Source organism: Lissotriton helveticus, chromosome 3_1 (genome assembly GCF_964261635.1).
Source record: "Lissotriton helveticus chromosome 3_1, aLisHel1.1, whole genome shotgun sequence".
Lineage (NCBI taxonomy): Eukaryota > Metazoa > Chordata > Amphibia > Caudata > Salamandridae > Lissotriton > Lissotriton helveticus.
Genome location: NC_136061.1, coordinates 719,704,405 through 719,726,475, shown reverse-complemented (window position 1 = coordinate 719,726,475; position 22,071 = coordinate 719,704,405). Strand labels below are relative to the sequence as shown.

The 22,071-nt window shown below is 42.0% G+C and overlaps 1 protein-coding gene across 1 annotated transcript in view; it reads right to left on the bottom strand.

Moving 5' to 3' along the window:
- Positions 1-22,071, bottom strand: part of KIAA1549L (KIAA1549 like) — a 730,284-nt gene that overhangs the window by 69,425 nt on the left and 638,788 nt on the right. Inside the window, exon 16 of the mRNA XM_078680874.1 lies at positions 4,995-5,127. Within this exon, the coding sequence (XP_078537000.1) occupies positions 4,995-5,127 (133 nt within the window). The remainder of the gene's footprint in view (positions 1-4,994; positions 5,128-22,071) is intronic.

Here is a 22,071-nt window from a genome sequence, read left to right as displayed (position 1 = left end):
GGAGAGATTAGGGAAACCAGTGGAGGGTGGGAGTGAGGGCAGGAGATAAGTGGGGTGGGCGCCAACAAAGATTTCTTTATTTTATTTATTTATTTATGCGTTTTTATATAGCGCTGACTTTACCCGAAGGTGTCAGAGCGCTTCACAATAGGAACAGAACTGATACATGAGAACATTACAAGTGAGCAAAATACAAAAGCAAACGTTACATTAAATGACGCAAAAATGACAATCGTGAGCCAACAAAATACAAGAGGTAGCAAACGGTGCATTACAAAAGTGACAATCGTGAGCCAACAAAATACAAGAGGTAGCAAACGGTGCATTACAGGAGGAAAAAGTGACGTCTCACAAGGCGCCACCAACACCTGCCCTAAGGATGAGTGTGGGGTATCTTCACCAAGATGGTGGGGGCCATCACTGATGGTAGAAGCTAGGCCTTGATTCCGAGTCACCCTATATTTACACATTTCCAGTATTCTGTCTACTTGCCCTGCTGAAATTGTGAACCAAGAGAGGTTGCTTGAAAGATGTGTAAAGCAGCGTGATTATTTTACTTCAGATGCCTAAAGCTCGCAGCTCTGCAGTCTTCCTGCTTTAAGATTAATAGTTCTGCCTGTGACCTATTTCTTCTGGCCGTAAAAGTGCCAAATCCTGGAATCCCAGAGGAGATCTGCGCACAGCAAATACCACAATAAATCAGTAGTGAATACATTATGGGCCAGCGGCACTCAGAGATGCAGAGCACCAAAGGGACTGGTCCAGGCCGCCTCAAATGGCGACATATTAATGGCTTGTGCTACAAAATCATCAAATATCATTAGGACAACAAATAATGACGAAAAAGCCCCTTTAACATTAAGATGTGTAGAGCCTTATGCTTTTGCTGCAGTATGAAAGACAGACTTATGACGTGGCATTAATCTTCCCATGCTGGGCAAATACTCCTGAATGAAAGGGGCTAACTAATGACAAACCCCATCTTTATTTTCCCAGTCCCATAATAAATAATCCCAAATGAGATGGGTTGCAGAGTGTCCCTTTGTTTTGTGATGCTTGCTGGGGTTTGGTAAAGAGTGTGTGAGACCTATTGGGCATCACGGTTTGCTCGATGCCCCCTCTGAGGGAAGATAGCTGCTCATCCCCCTCAGGCTCAGAGTGCAGGGCTCTCCATGACTGACGGGCACAGCCCAGGAGGTGCCGCACCGGTGCTCCTGTTTAGTCTCATTGTCGTTCTTGGGTTTTCTGTGTGCTGCATGGTAGGAACAGAAATATATATTGATGCTAATACTTTCAATTGCTTGCCCGTCTTTATCTCAATCTTATCTTCTAATGACATTACAGACTCTTGGCTAGAGACATTTGGATAATAATTATGGCCTGGGCAACATTTTTGTTTCGCCAGGGTAATGTAGCATAATGTTGCATGACCCTTATTACTCGAAATTCTGCTGTTACGTCACATTGCGTAATTATGTGCCATTCATTCATAGTAAACATTTACATTTACCGCAAACACATGAGAACAACAGAACACAGACAGCTTTTGTTCGCAGTGCTTTTGTTCTTTAGCATTATTTTGTTTGTGCAAAATGCCTCCGAACATCCAATGTGGACATGGGCACGCATTCCACACTAAAACAAATTCAGTAAATGCCAGTTTTGCACTTCAAATATTTATGCGTGCTTCCATGTAATTTTTCCCAAAAATTTGTATAATTACGTGATGGCAAATTACACAAAATGTTCACACACCTATTTAATAATGTAATTATACATTGATCTTGCCAACCTTTTTCTATAGGTATCAGCCCTCTTTAGAAATTGGATAATTGGATGAAAGGAAGAAAAAAACAGAAGGCAAATATTGTCAGGGAGAAAAATGCTCTGCGGGTTTTAGAGGCTTGTAAACAAAGCTCGGTGCCCAGTGTGCAAAGCACTGCCGACGCAACTTCAGGGGCCTCAAATGGGAGGAAGGGAATAGAAATTGTGAAATCCTGGCATGTCTTTTGGTATCTTATACAAACTGGGACCTGTTTACAAGGTGAGTCTAATCCTCAATATCCTAACCAACAATAAAAATTTGTATTTGTTGGGGCAGCGGCTACCAATATGCCGTCTTCGCCTACTAGATCTGGGTCACCACTTTCACTAAAAAATTGGTTTAAAAAGTCGCGCTGTATTCCCCACACACCTCTCTCCCTCCCCTCCTATGAAGAGCTCCTTCAAGTGAGTGAAGAGGAAAGAGGGAAAAAGAAAGAATGTGTGAAAAGGGGTGGTGGAGCCTCACGGGAGTAACACCATGGAGGCCAGCAGGAAGGTTCTCGCCTGCTACCTAGGTTTTCATCATCAGCATCCAACACACCGAACAGAAATTGTGATAGTGCACAAAAGGAAAAGAAAACTGGACACCCGGTGCTAAGGTGCAAAAGCCTGCCTGTACATCAAAGCAAGTATCATGTACCGCAGGTCTAGACCTAAACAGAGGACTCAATGCTTCAAATCTTTTGATGCGACTGACCTGGTTAAAACCAAGCTGGACCCCACTAGCAAATGGACCTTTATTCGTTGCTGTGTGTCTACTCATGTAAAAGCCGACATGTTTCATTGCCCACAGATGACTCACGGCAATTTCTTCAGGGCTTGGGTCTGTCACTCCACCCTGCACCAATAATCTTATTTTGTTAGTGTTCCGAGATCAGGCCCTTGGCAGGCATACTTGTGTGAGTATGTGCTTGGTCACTCTCTCACTATTTGTCACTGTGACTGCAGCCGTCAGTCGTGACCTCGTTTGGCGTGGAACTCTGTCTCATCACCATGTCGTCTGGTATACCTGGCGCTGCCCTTGCAATCCATTGTCACAGGAGTCATGAAGGCAGCTGCCCGAACACAGAGCGAACAGGGCACCGGGACTTCTGCTTGCTTTCTGCAGCAAGCTTAAGGTTTTACTTCCACCCCTTCCACTTCAGCAGCAAATAAGAGGATGTGGAAAGGCTAAGAAAGGAGCGAGAGGTTCAAACTGGCACGTTATTGTTGGGCAGAGATTGAGATGTCCGTTTCGCTATCCCAGGCATTTTGGTGAATCGATATCCTTGCACAGTCTCCTGTCAATCAATGTTCATCACATTTTCTTTGACCAATCTAACAATCTCTACAGGCATCTATAGGTGTGGCATCACTCATCTACATCAACATGAGCGTATGCAACACATTTAAGTCCATGCAGTCCAAGCATATCATTTTGGTTTTGATCATCCTAAAAGCTTGCAGCATGCTCTCACAAATGTGAAAGGAACATTGTTAGATATTGCCTTGCTTTATGTGTCATGTCTCTCCTGAACAGCAAGTGTGATGTGAATGTGTAGAACACTAGCGGGTCATTACGATGGCAGAAGGCCCGTACCTACCAGTCTGTCGGTGGCAGTCCCTCCGCCATCGCACATCACTTTTTTGCCCGCCACATTATGATGGCGAGGGGAAGCGTTGGTGCAGCATGGCGGTCAGTAAGACCGATCGCAACGGTTCCGACAGGCGGCCCTTTTCCGACCGCCTGTCAGAGCAGTTACATTGGGTAGCATTGCGGCGGTGCCTGCCAGGCACCGTCGTTGCTATTATGATATCCCTTTCTGCCCACTTGTTCATGGCGGTTAACCCGCCATGAAAAAGTTGGCAGGAAAGGACTTTGAGATTCTGTAGCGGGTCCCCCTTCTGCCCAGGCACTTTCTCTTGGGAGTAGGGGCTACATTTCCATGCACCATGTGGCAGGCACATCATGGTGCCTGCCACGTAGTGCAGGGAAAAGTAAACAGTGCCCTATTTAATTGAGGCGGGTGCTGCAGCCAGCAGCACCCACCGCAATGTAAAGTATGGCCGCTGCGACCGCCGCGGTGGCAGTCGCATTGTAATGCAGTAGGTGGGTAAGCCGCCTTGTAGGCGGCCGGTCCCAGTACCACAGCGGTGGCGGTCAGACATCGTAATGACCCCCTATGTCACAAGTGGAATACTGGCACTTGTCAGGAGAAGAACACGAAGCTGGGCAGAACCGGCACTGCCCTTGGTGGGTTTCCCTGGCCTCTGCCCTTGATATAGTCCTATGCTAGTCCCGTGGGTGACCTTAGGCATGTGCAAGCTAGGCAACTTCACAGGGTCACCAAACCCCAGGGGCCGCCACACCAATATATATCCTTAATATAATAATCCTCTGAGGATGGATACATATTTGCGTGGTGGCTCCTGGCAGCGATTTGGCGGCCTCCGGCTCTTTTCCACTTCCAAACACCCTGACCCCCCCCCCTCTTCACTGGCCTCCGCGCCTGCATTCCTCTGAGGGCCCCCTACCTGTTCCTCCGGGGAGCCCCTACATACGCTCCCTTCCCAGGGCCGCCATGAGCCTAGAGCCGCTCCTGCTAGTCCCATAACGTATATGTGCAAAGCACTAAGTCCTTCTGGACACCTGTATTTGGAGACCTCTTGGGAATGAAAGAGGGCAATTGCTACATATAAGAAGTGTGAGAAATAATTCCTGGTAAGCCTGGTTCAGCTATTTCTTAGCGATTAAACATTACAAAAGTGTTTGCAGGAGTGGCCGAGCTGTGCAGGCTGCATGATACAAAAACAAAATACGAAAGATGTCCCACTGAACTTTCCCTTTCATAAAGTAATAGAGATGTGGCTATTCCACGTCTACTATTAGTCAATCTCACCCTTTCATGCTCAGTCTCATGTTCTAGTGCGTAGAAGCCACAGCAGTGAGGACATAAACTTTACAAAAGAACGGAGCATCATATGTTATGTCTATGTTGCTGGGGTGTGGGAGGCTGTTTCGGTTGCTGCATTACATGCCGACTGCACCTTCAGCTTAAAAAGGTTATGGCAATTAACTATATTTTACGTTCATGGTATTAAAGTTTTCTTGCTAGTACACTCCTTCCTTGTCTTCAAATCCACCCTAACCTCAACAAATGAGTAGTGTATTCAAACATTAATAAACTTACGTCGTAGCCGCTGTTACGGATTCCTCGTCTCGGCCTCTCGCGGGTAACCAGAAGATCCATCTCAGTTTCACCCGGGCTTGGGCTGTTAAGAGACTGTCTACTTCTGTATACTACGCTCTTTGTGGGAGGTTGCCTGAAAATAAATCACCAGAAAAATATAGTTTAGAAAGAGCTTGTAATACAACACTCTGGGTATGCCATAGACTTATTTCTAATACTTTCCAACACCAAAAATGTAAAGTCCTTAAAATATTTTTAAGATGTGAAAGATGTTAAAATGCAACATTGTTTATAGCAGTCAGCATATAAATCGATTAAATATATGGGTGATTATCCAACAATGTATGAAGTACAGTGAAAAACGCCATATGGAATCTATGTGCATTCCATCAACAAAGGGTACTGTGACAGCCTGGATTTTAACTGGGAGAGAAATTTAGAAAACCAGCGCCTTCTTAGGCAAGTACAGTTTCTGTGAGAAAATCTGGGCTTACTCCTGTTAGTTATGACACAACGCGACAGGCTATTCTTCAGAGAAGATGCAAGCAAAGTATTAAAGTATCACCCAAACAACATCCAAACCAGGCATTCAGTCAGTAAAATCCCTCAACTCATTTAGGGCCAGATGTAGGTCGCCAAATACCGGTCGGTAACGGCCGATTTCGGCCGTTACCGACCGGTATTTGGAGTTTGATATGTAGAGGGCCTAACTTTACAGATTCGGTAAAGTTACAGATTCGGTATATTTACCGATTTGGTAAAATACCGAATCGGTAAATTTACCGATTCTGTAAATCCAGGTGTAGGTGGCACTGAAAACAGTGCCACAGGCCCTTAGGAATTCATTATTTACCACCAAATAATACTTGGTGGTAAATAATGAATTTCTGTGTACATGCACATCTGTGCATGTACACCGGTGCCAAGTGGCACACATACATGTATTGAGGGCATGTATGTGTGTCACATTGCACACAAGCCAGAATCAGGGGTGCAACAGGGTGTCAAAGTGACACCCTGTCCCCCTTGTAAAATCGGTAATTTTACCAAATCGGTATTTACCGATTCGGTAATTGACATTGATTCCTGTGGGCCTCAAAGCCCATAGGAATCAATGGCAATTACAGAATCGGTAAATACCGATTCGGTAATTACCGATTCTTACCGATTCGGAAATTGAATAGGTAAAAATACCTACATCCCGATTGCCAGTTCTTAAATACCGAATCGGTATGATTCGGTATTTAAGAATCGGTTATCTGGGATTACCTACATCGGGCCCTTAGTAAAGAAGATAACATTAATACGTGAGACAAAACAAAGACAAATACAAATTGGATACAAGGATCAAGATATATGAATTCCTAAGGAAAATGTAAAAAAATACTAATAGGGATATAAAAGGCACTGTTACACTATCGACTGATGAGCCCTAATCAGAGGGAAATTAGTCTCGGATTGCTTGTGTTCTGCCTCAGCGAGGACCTGGCCTGGCAAGTCGGGATGGACTGTCCCTATTGGAGCAGGATCAAGACTAATTTACTTATGGTTGTGTTCAAACTAAAGTGGCATGGTGAGAGAAAAACGATGGACTGGGATGCAGCCCGAGAGATTGCCAGTGGCTGAGATTAATTCAAGTGTTCCATTCATCACTTTGTTGATGTTACTGTTAACCTATGTGCCATCAAAGGCCATTATTGCCTACAAAATGAAAATTTACCAGAAAACTGTGTTGCCCTGTGCAGCCCAAGATGATGGGAAACAGTTAGTAGCCTTTACAGAAAGGTAAATACAAATACTCTCCAACTGCTCTGGTTGCTGAACATCTTCCCCCTGGTCTGATCACTCCTAAGGCTTCCAAAGGGCAAAGCACAGCGTGCTGCATTCCAGCCCATAGCATTGAGAACAATGTGTTTAACCACTATCTTCAACCAGGCCTCAAGCAGATTTTCCAGTTCCTATTGGCCTGCTGTTTCTTCTATGAAGTTGTCTTTCTTGCACCTTAGGCCCTTAGGATAACAGAAGACAATCCAGTCTGTCCCTTGGTAATAGGTAGTAGTTTATTGTTCAGTTAATTAAAATGCACAATTAAAATACAACATTACATTAAAACTATATAAAATCCATCCCTCAAAAATGCTTTGTAAGCATCCCAGATGAGCCCCAGTGGTGAACTATCTATGTTAATTGCAAAATATTCCTGCTAGTCTATACCTAACTTCTCAAATACAGCATAATTCGATAATATAGTGAGATCCATTGTCCATCTCCTCTGTACTGTAATTTTGGATAGAGCAAAAACCAAGGCTACAGCAGAGTGGTCTGAGAGATGCGCTCCTAAATGCCCAACTTCTTGTACCTGGTCCTTTAACTCTTGGTTAATGAAAAATAAGTAGATTTTTGATTGATGACCATATTTGTTATTGTTAAATGTGAAGCTCTTCAAAACACCCATTTTCTCTCTCCTTATCTCACACCATCCTAACTGCTTAATACACGTTTTTATTAAGGACTGCATTTTACTATTTATTAGAACATTGGAATGTTGAGAGCTCCATTGTAGACAATGGAGTGCTCCATGCTTCTACGGGCCGGTAAAGGCCTGCAGAGCAACATTCCAATGTTTTACAAAGGCCTCTCGGAGCGCGAGGGGATTTAAATCCCCTCGAGCTTCGAGAGGCCTTTGTTTTATATGTTAGAACATTCTGCTCTCTAGTAGCAGAATGTTCTAATAGCCTTATAGCCCTTCGTAGCAGGGCTATACCGGCTATTAAAGTCTTGATCCCTTGTTAAAGTCCCTGGCCTTCGGCTCGGGCCTTTAACGCGGGAGCAGGCCTTTAATAGCCAGTATATCCAGCTATGGCGGGCTATAAGGCTATATGACTGCCCTACTCGGTCCAAATTCCCATCAAGCACCATAGTGAAATCCCCTGCTAAAATGATTGGGTTGGGAAAATTTAGCAACTTTGTCAACAAACCTCTAAATGGAACAGTATCATCTAGATTTGGGCCATAGTATCCGACTACCATATATAACTGATGGTAACACCCTAGTTTGGCAATAACCCATCTGCCTGGTTTATCCGCTCTGTTGTCCTCTATTGCCATATAGGGGTTTTGATGAACCAGTATTGCCACCCCCTTGATAGTTAACTGTTGATCGGTGAAAATGACCTCTTGCACCCAACCTTTAGACTTAAAAATCTCTCTCATTTCCACACTTGTCAAGTGAGTTTCTTATAGTTAACGGTTGATTGGTGAAAAGAAACTCTTGCACCCAACCTTTAGACTTAAAAATCTCTCTCATTTCCACACTTCTCAAGTGAGTTTCTTGGAGAATTATAATCTGGGCTGGGGCATCTCTCAAGTACTTCAAGATCTTTTCCCTCCTGTGCTTAACTCTTAGCCCATTCACATTCCAAGATAAGATCTCAAGCTGCACATTCTGGCCAGCACTCATCCCTTACACCATAAACTAAATATAAAGGGGGAACCAGAGCCCATATTTGGTCGAAGAGGATATATTTTTTTATATTTTCTCCTCCCACCGCTCCCCACCCAGTGAACCCAACCCTTCCTGTGCACCCTACACCCCCCACCCCGGAGAACCCTTCATCTTTCTCCATGGCCTAGGCCTATGGGCAACCTCCAGAGTCATAAGAAAATTGAATCTTAATCTGCTCAAAGAGAAAAGAAGAAAAGAGACAAAGGAAAACAAGCAAAAGAAAGAAAGGAAACCTTAGAAAGGGATAGAGAATGAGGGGGGAGGAGATTAATAATTACCACCACCCCAAAGCTCTCTTACTTATCCCTGCGTCAGAAATGGATTTAGTGAATTCCTCCACTTCTTCAACATGTCGGAAATTCTGCATCTTGTTGTTATACATCACACGCAAACTAGCAGGAAATCTCAATGGTGCTGTGGCACCCAATTTCTTTAACGGTTCAATCAATGTACCTAACTCTAATTGTTTGTTTGACGTGATCTGAGGCACATCAGATCTTACATCACAACTAAAGCCAGCCACAGTTTGGGTTTTTATTTTTAGGGCCTTAGTGAGAGTTTATTTCTTCACTTTAGAAGTGTCAAAATGGACCAAACGCCCCAGACAATCCAGCAGAAAGAGGCGAAAAGAAGGAGAGGAGAGGCACTACCCGCTCAGGATCCAAATCCTTACTAGAGGTTCCCAGGATCAAAAGAGCCAGACAGGGCGGAAAGGCCCTTTCTTATCTGGGTCCTTACCACTGGAATAAGCTCCCCTTGCAATTAAGACAGTGTACTGATTATCTTCAATTTAGGAAACAGCTCAAGACCTTTCTTTTTTGCTTTTGATTCTTAGCAGACAGCCTTTACACCTGTTGCCCGTCCAGGAGCGCAGAGATATCCCTTCGGGGGTCGATTCTGGCGCTTTATAAATAAATAAATACCCGTCAAACTGCGCAGAGGGTGAGCATTCTTTTCCTGAAAAACATCATAGCGGCCTAGCGGGGATGAAACAAAGCTTACGACCCCGGGAGTCCCGCGGTCGCCATGTTCTCCCCTCAGATCAATCAAATGTTGGGGAGAAAGATAACTTCTATCCAATCATATAAAAGCAAAAAGTATAGATCTGGGCTAGCTGAAATTGAGTGTGATATTTAACGGTTGGAACAGCAGTTATCAGTGAGTGAGGTAGAGCAGGGGCCTATACAAACATCTCTTCAAGCCTTTAAGTTGGATCTCGCAGGGGTAGTTAAAGAAATATAATGAAAAAAGAAGGCAAGCAAGTAAACTTTCCCATTTTGAATATGGAGAAGGGTGTGGAAAGTTATTAGCCTGGAAAGTGAAGAACGATCAGGTGAGATGCTTCATAAAGGAGGTTAGGTGTGAGGTGTCAGGAAACGTTCTTACATCTAGGGAGGGAATGGAAGAGGCCTTTTTGAACCATTTCAAGAAAGTATATCATGAGGATTTGGTAACAACGGAGGAAGAGTTGACGGGTTGGATGGGTCAAGATTTTCCCAGTTCAGTTAGCGAAGCTAATTGAGATGCTATAAACAGCACTATTTCAGAAATCGAGATCAAGAAGTCAATCATGGTAGGGAAATCAGGTAAAGCAGCAGGGCCGGATGGTCTTCCCTCCAAGATATATAAAAAACTGGTGGAATTTCTCATACCGGTAATGGCGAAGCTGTTTTTGGCTATATTTGAGAATAGAAGCGAGATCCCCGCTTCCTGGAACGAGGCCATAGAGACCTTAATCTCTAAATCCGACAAAGAACCAAATGTTTGTGACTCCTACATGCCCATTTTATTATTGAATTGTGACTATAAAATCTTCACAAAGATTCTTGCAGAAAGGTTGAATGGGGTGGTGGGGGATCTCTTGAATAAAGATCAGAAGGGTTTTGTGAGGGGAAGGGGGATCCAGGATCTCACATACAATTTAATTGGAGCAATAGACCTAGCATCTGTCTATAAGGTTCCCCTGGTAGATGTGACATGGTGAACTGGGCCTTTATCCAGAAACTTTTATGGCTGTCTAACTTGGGCGAGAACTTCTGCAGGACCAGAGAATTGATATATAAAAAAACAACAACTAGGGTCCTGGTAAATGGAAATCTTTCAAGGTCTTTTGAAATCTCAAGGGGAACCAGACAGGGGTGCCCACTGTCCCCTCTTCTTTTTAACCTATATATTGAACCCCTAGCTGTAAAAATCCGAAATCATGGAGGAATACCTCCCTTTAGGTTTAGGGGTTGGGAGAGAAAGGTTGGTCTTTATGCGGACGACCTAATGATTTATACTTCTGATGCGTGTGTCTCGGTCCCTCTAGTTTATGAGATATCCTCACGATGTGGGCAGGCTATGAGGTGAATGAGCACAAATGGTGATAATGGCCTGGAATACTAACTTACAGCACGATTGTATTAAAAGGGAAATGAGATATCTAGGTATTAAAATGACACAATATATCGAGAAAATCCCAGAAGTTCATTTTCAAAAGGCCAGTAAGGAAATTTGTGAGTTATTACTAAGTTGGTCTCATCTGCCATTGACAATCTTTAGAAGAGTGAATCTGGTGAAGATGCAGATTCTCCCGAAACATACTTTCCTACTCCAGAATATCCCTATGGTCTTTAAGGAAGAGTGGTTCAAAAGGGTAGAGGCCAAGATTAGTAGTTTTATTTGGGCCTCAAAGGGAGTTCGAATTGCATGGAAAATGCTGGGACAGAATGAGGACAACGGGGGCTTGCGGTTTCCAGGCTTGTCTCATTACGCCCAGGTTTTTTTGTTAAAAGGTGGGAAGATCCTTTTTAATGAACCGGATGTATCAGACATTGGTAAATGTTTAAGGTGATGTTATAAGACGTGAAGTTAGAATGTACTAAGGATAGCCCGGCCATCGCATTAAGGAAGGTAGGGGTATTACGTTGGGATCAGTTAGTTGAAAACGGAAGTCTGATTCTCTGGGACATGTGGCAGGAGATTACCTATACCAAGCTATCAAGGTTCAAATATTTGCAAATAAAAAGCTGATATCATTCTGCTGGAGTCAACATTGGTCCCTCCAATGAACTAGAGTCATTGATGGTCGGCAGTGCCACAAGAAGAAAGGATGTAGCAAATTGGTACTGGCTTCTGGTGGACCAATCGGATGGTGAATTTAAACTACTAATGGACCTGTGGGGAAAGAGCTTGCCGGGGATGCAGCTAGACTACTTATGGCAAGTGACTTGTAACATCCCGTCCTCTACGGTGCGCTCCGCAAATTTAAGGAGGAACAATTTTTTTTGTTTTCACAGGACCTATTGGACCATCTAAGGCTGTCCAAGTTGGGGAAAGGTGCCATGCCGAAATGTCTAAAATGTGGTCAGGAAAAGGGGGATGATATACTTATGTTTTTGGAGTGTACCGAGATCCAATATTTCTGGACAGATGTGAGTAACTATATGTGATACTTGGCGAAACATTTCAAGTAAGCATTGTTTTTGTCTTTTTTAGGATCCCAGAAAAATTATGAATATTTTTCAAAGAAAGCTGGTTTTCTATTTGATGCTTCTTGCTCACAGAGAGATTTGTAGAAATTGGGTAAAAACCGCCCCTCTGACCAAGGTGGAGTGGATGAATTCCGTAAAGTATACGATTCGTTTAGACAGGGAATCAGAAAGTAAAAGGAATGAGTTTCGGCTCCTCATGAGAACTGGTTAAAATCTTCTGATTGAATATAGTCCTATGATTAGACCTTTATACCATATTACTTTACTAATCTGGTGGTTGTCTTCACAGATGGCTGTGTTGTATTGAGTAAAAAAACGCGGAAGGAGAAGTTATGTGTAATGTGTTCCACCGTTGGCTCAAAACAAAGATCTCTTGCTGGTGCTATGTCAAGGAAGGCCCCAGAGCACGTTCTTTCTTTTGTTTTTTCAAGGCGAATAAGGAATAAATAATATTTGTTTTTAAAATAAATCCATCCATTTGTTTGATTTATGCACCATGTGCAGATGCACCAAAATGTACAGGTCGTTAACAGGGGGTTCCCTAGTAATGTGGTGTGAGGAGAAGACCGTGACAAGGTCTCGATCCTTGTATGATTTATTTGGAGCTGGGAAATATGTCAAGTTAAAGTGCCAATGCAATTTAGCCAAATCTATATGCAAAGTTAAATCATGCCAAACTAAAGTGCCAGTGCATCAAGATGTAAACATGACCAGTGCAATTAAGCCAATCACTATACACTTTAAGACTTGCAGAGGAGTCTTTTTTCCACTATATCGAAGAATTTTGTAAGCTGGCAGTTTAGTTGGGTTGCAATAGGGTTGAAGCATAGCTTTACTGGCTGCCTGAAAGTCCTGATGCCACTCTGTTTAAAAGTTGGATGAAGTAGAGTGCGCCTAATGTCCATTAGACTTGGGCAAATACAGATGACATGCACAAGATCCTCACTTCTCATTCCACAGAGGCGGCAGATGTGTTCTCCTGATGTCCTTTTCCACGGTGGGAAGTGCAGGAGGATTGTTAAAATGCCAAAGCGTAGCCTTAAGAATGTTTCTTTTGTCTTCATTTTAAAACCTGTACTGAAATAAGTTTATGATTTACGAATGTTATAGTCATTGAGCACTGGCCAGCCGTGTGCCCTTTTTGCCAGGGTTTCTTTGTCTTCAATTATAGATATCATTTTTGTTGCATTTGTTACTTCCTTCTTGAAGCTCTGATGGGTTGTTGAGGTGGCCTATAGACTAGGTAGCCCCAGTTTTCATAATTAATCGAGCAAGTACTCTCTAGCGGGTGAAGTTTCATGGCATGTCAATTCGCTCCAGATATGTGAATTTAATGATCCTGTCTGTTTCTTGGAAGTCATTTCCAAAGCTTGGGCACAAGGGAAAGCAGAGCTGGCCATAACCCTCTGTACAGGCAGGTGCAGGCAGAAGGCTCCTCCTCTTCCGTTACTCTTCAAGACTAATTGTTTTCAAAGTATGTGGGGGTGGCTTTAGAAAAGCAGTCACTGGCTAGTGATTAATGAGAACAATTTAACTTATCCCAAGAGCTTACCCTAACTTTATCAAAAACAATCTGGAGTGAATGGAGATTAGCTATGAGGATGACTAACTTCAAAGACTGGCTCACACCACAGCCTTGTTTAGTATAAACATACTACCAGGGTTCCTGCCTATCAACCCACATTTCTGCATAACTGGGGCAAGTTGTCCCTGTAACTAACCTCTTCCACCCTTTCTGCTAGCGTTAGGCAATCAGCCTATTTGTTCCCACAGATAGTCTTTTCCATAGGTCATTTTGCACCTTTTATTAGAGATGGGAAATTCTAATTACTGTTGCCCTTGAGAAATGGACGGCCTTGGCAGTACAAGTCTGGGGACTGCCAATGTTTCAGGCACAGATGACAAACGTTTCTACACATCATCATTGTGGCATACTAAGCAAGATACACTGTCACCAATATGTTGGTTTTTGCTAAATATCATAAGGTTATGAAGACGATGTGTCTAGCCTTCTCCTAAGACAACTTCAGAAACAGTAATTTTGAATCATAAGTAGGCGTAGGTAGCTTAGAAAGGCTGTTTACAGTAGTATGCTGTAAATTGCACTTTCTAAGAGGCAAGCCAACTCCATGTTTTTGTAAAGCTACTCGTCTTTACACATTCTGCACTCAGGCCTTGAAGTTGTATCAAAATGTAGAAAATCACTTCTGCTTCCAGTTTACTTGTTTTAGAAGTGACTAATATTGGTACACACTGCAGCCCTTAAGTGCCATCTGACTGATATGCTACAAGAGACCTTTACTGTGCTCTTATAAAAGAAATGGCTGATATGACAACTGGCACAAAACATTTATTAGTAAGTTTGAGGGACACAGCACATGCGCTAGAAGGTGTTAGAAGACTTCCATTACCCAGAAAATAGCAGTAAATCCAGCCCCATAAAAACAAAACATCTGTTGAGACTACGTACAAAGCAGTACAATGTGCATTCGAGGTTAGGAACATTTAATATGATCTCCTTAAATAAGTATCAAGTAATGTTTTATGAAAATTACCAAAAGCCCTAGTATTTCTGCATATGCATGGCTTACCGCAACCAGTGCTATTTTCTAAGAGACACTCTAGTAGTCTAACCATATCTAATATCTGATTCTTTGCTGACCTCTGTATGAACAGTGGCCTCACTGCTTCATTCTTTCACTTCAAACTTTAGTTTTAATGTGACTGAGCTTGCGATGTGTATGTAGATGGGAATACCTTTTGAAGGCAGCAGATATTTTGCTGGCCTGTATGCAATATTGGGAGACAATTTTGTGTTAGGCTCTCAAATATTTTTTTCTGTTGTTCGATGTTTTCTTCGCTATGCTTCTACTTGGCATGTCTGGAATTTCATGGTTTATAACACCACATCGTACCAACATTTTTTTAGTATGTGCATTCAGGTGATTACTCTGAAGTAATACTTGGATGAGTGTTTATTATTAAAGAAGAGAAGTATTTCAGAAGATTGTGAAAGAAACAATGGACGTGTGTGAGCTCTCTAGGCCATGGATGCTCCAGTGGGACATGGCTAGTTTTGCAGGAAGTGGGAGGCAACATCATTGCCAAAAAACTGTTTCTGCTGTAGTTGTGTAAGGATGAGGCTTAATGTGTGACATTGAAGGCGCAGCCGGAATATGAATACATAATATAAAATGCAATGTGAATACAATATGAATGATGTGCCAATTTTCTCTTTGGAAGATGCATTGTCTTTCATATATAGGGCCACCAGAAAACAGAAAGGGATACCCATTTAGTAAGAGCAGTGAGAGGGTACTAGTGGCTCATATTGTTACACATCTGGGTTTTAGTGGTGTTTTGTACGCAGACAATGTGTAGCTTGTGTTGTCACTCAAATATGAGAGTAAAAAGAGGGGGCCTTCTAAATTCAGTGTAGTTAAAAAATATGTATAGATATCTTTCATCCAATAGCTATTTAAGTATAATCTGTACTGAATAGGACAGAAAAGGTTAATGAAAGGATTGAGACTTTACATGAGGCTATTCCTGGTATTAAGGCGATTGCCCTGGGAAACACAGTTCTAATGGGAAATGTTAACTCTGGCAGACCGTTTTGGATGTCTTGATTTTCTAAACAAGTAGTTAGAAAAGGAGAGACAATTTGTTATAAGAATAAAACGTATCCGGGTATTGAGGAAAGATGGGAAAACATCAGGATGGGATTATATATCCGATTTAGAGAGGCCAAGAAAAAATCCAAATAATTATACTGAATGAGTGAGCAAATTTAACGGCCTACGTCTGTGATGGGAACTACCCTACAATTAGGGTACAAGCAGGGATGGGCGAAATTCACGTAATTTGCTTTGAGCAAATATGCAAAATTTGAGTCAAATGACATGAAATTATGCGTAATTATGGAAAATGTAAAACTGGCATTAGGTGCTATTTATTAGCCTGAAATGCGCCATAGCATCAATTTTGGATGCAATTATATATTTTGTGATAAAAATGTATAGTGCAAAAAACATATGCGCTACAAACAGTAGTGGCTCACATTCTGGTCATTCGCTACGTTCCCGTGTACATGTAATAAACTTGTGCCATAATTGAAATGTATAAATGCAACGTGGCATAATAGCATAACTGTAGAAATGTCACGTAACACGTGTAATACAAAATTACGCAAGATTACGCTATTGTACCTAGGCCTCAGTTATTACTTAGTCTTAGTTTCAAAAGGTTTCATGTAACCCAGGGGATAATATGCAATAAAGAGGCTACAGTGAAATATAAACATATGGCTCCTTCGGAGTGTTGGTTTTGTTTTTTTTCTCCCTCAGAAGGGTAGGACAGCAACAAGGATAAGGTAATTGGTGGTTTGAGGGGAAAGCAGCTCACAGAAGAGAGAGCAAACAAACACACATGGTCCCATGGAATGCTGAAACTAAAACAAGCATTGTCAAATCCAATAAGTCTGGGGTTGGCAGGCACTCATTTTTTTCAAGAGAGCATATTTAACAGAATTAAAAGATTCAAAGCAAAAATAGGTAGAAATGCCCTCTCTAAACATGGAGGGCATATGTTTGCAGAGGGAAATAAGTAAGATATTAACTATTGCAAGTGGCACTCCTCTTTCAATCGTATTGTGTATGCTTTGCAATTTGTCATTCAGTGACACAAGGTAGTATCTCCCCACAAAAACACAATTTCAGTAAAAAAAAAATTACGTTTGAGTCGCCTTTACTCTGAATCCACAGCCTTTTTGGAGTCGAGATGATATCAGTAAAACCAGATTTATCAATATCAATAGACTGACCATTACAATAGTGCCTTAAGGCTCAAGCCCACTGATAATTCCGCCTGGACTTGCCTGTTTGTAAATGAAAGTTTCCAGATGTCATAGAGGCATCTTTTACAACGTTCCTAACTTTGTGAGAATGGTCTTTTCCATGGGAACAGAGACTACCACTAACTGTGAGTTAGATCAGTTGGTTAAAGCTAACAGAACACAGGTCAGTTTGCAACCCGAAGGGAAAAGATTTGCACCACAGTATGGGTGACTCAGTCTTTCCGCCTTCTCTTATCAATGAAATAACTACTACTCAATACAATACCATGCTGTAACACGGTAAAATCAGCCATAAATGGCATTGAATGCTATTATTGTCATTATTTATATAGTAGACTGGTGCTATCTCTAGAAGGAAGGGCTCCAGACCATGGGAACTGTATTTGATGGAGGAGCACTCCTATTTCTTATGTGAATATTCCTAATAGTATTTTAATTGAATATACCAAGGGTGCTACAGAGGTAGCACGTTTGTTCCCAAACCGTGCCTACTATTAAACCTTCTATCTCAAGAGCACATGGCCCTTTTCCTCTGTGCCCTTTGCTCGCATAGTTAAAAAAATAGAACATTACTTCCTTTTCTAAACCTTACTCCGCATTCTCTAAAAGTAATATCTAATTTAACAAAATTCAATCAAAAAGACATATTTTTGTGTGTCAAACACATTTATAAAGTTCGAAACAAGCTGCATCGATACTGCAAACCCATTAAAGTGAACAAAAACATAAACAATATGGTTGATTTACAAAACTCATCAACATATCAGTGGTATGAATAATTTTGTTCAGAACATTTCCTTGTAGTCTTCAAAACGTGCCCAATGCATTTCGAGCCTGCCTTGGTTCTTCCTCAGGGGCTTGAAAACTAAACACATACATACAATTTGAATGAAAATTACTTACTCTCAAGAAATTCTTTTTTTTATGAGAACCACAACGTTACAAGGAACACGAGTGTTGCCATGTTACTCCTCAAAACAACTCCTAGCTCAGATTACTGAGTGTAATGTGAAAAATTTGATTAGAAAAACCCTTCACCAAACCTAGTGGTGCACACGTGTTACCACAAAGTATCAAACGATCATGAAAAACATACTCACTCAAAAAATGCAATCAGTCGTAACCTAATAGAAAAACTGAACAAGAAACCTGATGTAAATACTCGTGGGGCTTAAAACACCCACCCTTTGACTCCTAGATGCAAGAAACGAGATCATAAGCTCACCTCCACTAGTGCTCAATCCTCCTTCTCGTGACCACTCTGCCTAATTGGGTTCGGCCACTTCTGTACCTATATCAAATTTACAAGACCATGAGGTAAACGGTCATAAAAACACTGGGATATAACTGATATTTGAAAACGGCGAAGAACCGTACCTCTTGTGAAAGGGAATTATCCCGTCATGTCACTTTCCGTCAGCACAGCGCTTCCGCAAATGTTCGTCTCTATCTGAAAAACACAGCAACTCAGTCGGCTGCTTGGAAAAAACGGTGCCGCTTCCCGCACTACAATTCTAATGACCCTCAGACGTACCTCTTCAGATGGGAACAAATCTCCCACTGTTTAGCTGGCCACGTTGAATTCTACACTAACTGGGGAACTGTCTGTAAATGTAGTGTCTTAACCACAGTCTCTATCAACACGGACAGTGGACATCGACGACGGACTACTCTCCTCATATGAAAAAACGAGCACCATCTTGGCGCGGTACTGAAACGCTAAAAACACCAATAGTACTTCTACTCAGTGCTATTCAGAAGCTCATGTAATTTCTCAAAGAGTCACCTAAGTGTGAAGAAAAGTGTCAAAGAATAAAGAAACAACAAAAAAAAAAAAAGTGCGATGATCATATTGAATGTGTAATATGGTTGCCGGGTGTACATGGCTGTTTACAACATGGTGAAACTATTTAAACTACTGTACTGAAAACTTCATATTTTACTTCATGCATCCGCCCAACTGTACATGGTAAATAGATCATAACTGTTTCTAAATCATAGAAAACATATAAAATCAACTTTCTCATTAAGCCCCCTTGGCTCCTGTGTTTCTAATCTCTTGATCCAAAAAATCTCTCGTTGAAGGAGAGATCTAGTTAGATCTGTTCCTTCCTGTAATTTAACCTTTTCTAGGACAGAAAGCTGAATCTGGGCTATGTTATGCTTATTATCAATCCAATGTCTAGCCAAATTACTCTTGATGTTAAGGTTTCTAATGGTACTTTTATGTTCTGATATACGGATTTTAAGTTTTCTCTCCGTCTTCCCTACATAAAGTTTTCCACAGGGACACTTTATGTAGTATATTAGATTGTTCGAATTGCAATCACAATCATAGTGTAATTGAATGGTTTTTCCTGTCCGTGGATGATGTAGACTTGCCCCAATGATAACACTGTGGCAATGTACACAGTTTGCAATACTTTTCATTCCTTTATGGACAATTTCATGTTGGCTTGGTGATGTCATCAATATTTCTTTGAGATTTTTAGACCTTGTGAAAGCAAAAATGGGTTTTTGCGAAAAAATTTCCATGGAAATCTGGTTCATTTTGTAACAAATCCCAATGCCTATTCACAATATTCTTGATCTTCTGGGAGCTAGTGGAGAATTTAGACACAAAAACTTGTCTTTCCATGGTTTTCTTTAGTTTTTGTTTGAGTAAATTATCTCTGTCGCACGCTGTAATGCGATGTTTTGCTTTCTCCAAAACTTCCAATGGATATCCCCTTTCCACATATTTTTGGTGTTCGAAGTCCAAGTGTTTTTCAAAATCCTCCGTTTCAGAACATATTCTTTTGATCCCCATGTACTGTGAAAATGGTAAGTTGTTTTTGAGATTTTGGGGATGGAAACTTTTAAACAATAATGAATTGTTACCATCAGTCTCTTTCCGAAATAATTCGGTTCGAATTTTAGTGGTCTTCAAACTGACGGCTACATCCAAGAAGGAAATTTCTTTTTCACTGATCATATGTGTAAATTTGATTTGTTCCACACATTCATTTAGTGTCTCAATTTTTCTTTCCAAACTTTCTCTTGTTCCAGACCATAGAACAAAGATATCATCAATAAATTTAGCCATAAAAGTGTTGGCGTACGCTGGAGCCCCAGCAAACCCCATCGATGTACCATTCTGTTGAAGGAAAAACTTCTCATTCCACTGAAAATAACTGTGATATAAACAAAATGCAAAAGTTCCAAAATAAAAACCTTTTCTGCTCTGATGGTAGGTTGGCTTAACAGAGCCCATTCTACAGCTTCCAGTCCGGATTTATGGGGAATTGACGTATACTGCGCTTTACAGTAAATCAATAAGGACTAGCTACGTTGTGTTAGAATGACTCAATAGGTACGCCTGTTGACAAACCATTTGGTTTGGTCATGAAGCCCTCACCCACCAACCTAGTTGGTGGCATGCTTCATCATCGGGCCCACCACAGTGACACCGAATGTGTCCCGGGTGTGCTGCGACTCCAGATTACTGAGGAGCTGGTATACTTTCTGAGTATGCAGTGTTGGTGAAAGTGAAGTGAAAGTTTTAAAAGCTATACAGTGGGTCCCAGTGCCCGAGGGTGTATGGATAAACTTTAATACTTGGGCCCCTGTTAGCAGCTAAAAAGGCAAACGGACGCAGTGGAGGGAATTATGGTCTCCTGCGTCCTATGTGGTCTACATGTTTCAGCCAGGCCTTTTGGGTTAAAACTGGCTTTCCTCAGGACCAATGAGTATGTGACGGTGATAAAAACTATATTAAGTGATATGTTTTGTATTAAAAGTGTCGCACTCGCTAAGGTGCGTTACGTGTAAGAGGGGGATTCCCTCTACTTTACTGTACACATAACATATAGGACACAGACAGACATACAAGTTAGAGTCCGTTAGGATAAATTATCAAAAAACACAACATTTGCCGACTTCTATGGTGTGTGAAAACGACCTAAAAGCGGCAGAAATGTGGCCAAGCTGAGTGCATGGCGGTGGTTTTTAAGGTAAAAACGAGGGTGGGGGTGGTGGGCTAAACAGCGAGGTAATTGCAGGGTGAGATACAGGTAAGGATAATGCATGACCCTCACACTTGCTGTTTGCTGTTAAAGCCTCCTTGGGTCACCTGGCAGGGAGAGAAGACCCTAGACAATGTGGACAGGCAGAGATTAGCGCCAAACCTGTAAGGAGAGAAGATTGCTGTGGCTTACCTAGTACGTGGCGGTAGGTTAGCGTATCTACTCACGGAATTGCCGGTCTAAGTGCTCCGTAGACCTGTTGTCCTGCTGCGGTGTCCCGGGTAAAAGATTGTGGGTCCCGGTCCTGTTTAAATAGCCCAAATAACTCGGAACACCTGGAGCGGAAATAGAGATAGAAGACGTGTGGTTGCGCTCGCTGAAAGCGCTGAGTCACACAGAGCGTGAGCGCATGTGTGCGCGATTAGTGTTTCGCGCGCATGCGCATTTAGTATAGACTAGTGCAGCGTTACCGCGCATGCGTATTGCTGCGCAGGATGATGAATGGCCTTAGTGCGTGGCGCATTCAGATTGCAACAAGTGAAAGATAAAGAGACTGGGATAATACAAAAAAACAAAATATTAAAATGAGGTAAAGACATAACCACGATAATGCATGGGTTTATGGGTGATCAGTTAGGGTAACTCTGAAAACACCATGATCATTAGTGTAATGTGGTCGGATGATCACAGTTTGTCAATTTTAAGTGTTTAAAGCATTCCATGGGATGGAATCATTCAACCCATTAATATGTGTAGATAGGCGATATATCCAACGTTGCTCCTTCATGAGGAGAGCTTTTTCGTTGGAGATGGTGACATCAAACTGTTCAATCACTGTCCACGTGAAGTCGTTCGGTGTGTGGTTATGGGTGAGGAAGTGTTCCGTGAGTTTACTGATGTTTTTACCACAGCGGATGGTACTCCTATGTTCAGTCATTCTTGTCCTCACTTTTCGCGTTGTCATCCCAATGTACCTGAGACCACACCTGCACGTTATAAGGTATACTAGGTTTGATGAGTTACAGTTGGTAAATTGGCGTTGGGTCCAGGTCTTTCCGTTTTCCAGGGCTAGGGTTTTAGAAGGTGATGTCAAATGACAGACACTACAGTTGTTACATGGTTGATGGCCAGTGAGCCTCGGTAGGCCCCAGGCGTTCACAAGCGTGTTGTCTGTTGAGCGAGATGTTGCTCTGGGTCTGGTAGATACCAACTGGTCCTTTAAGTTCTTAGCTCTTTT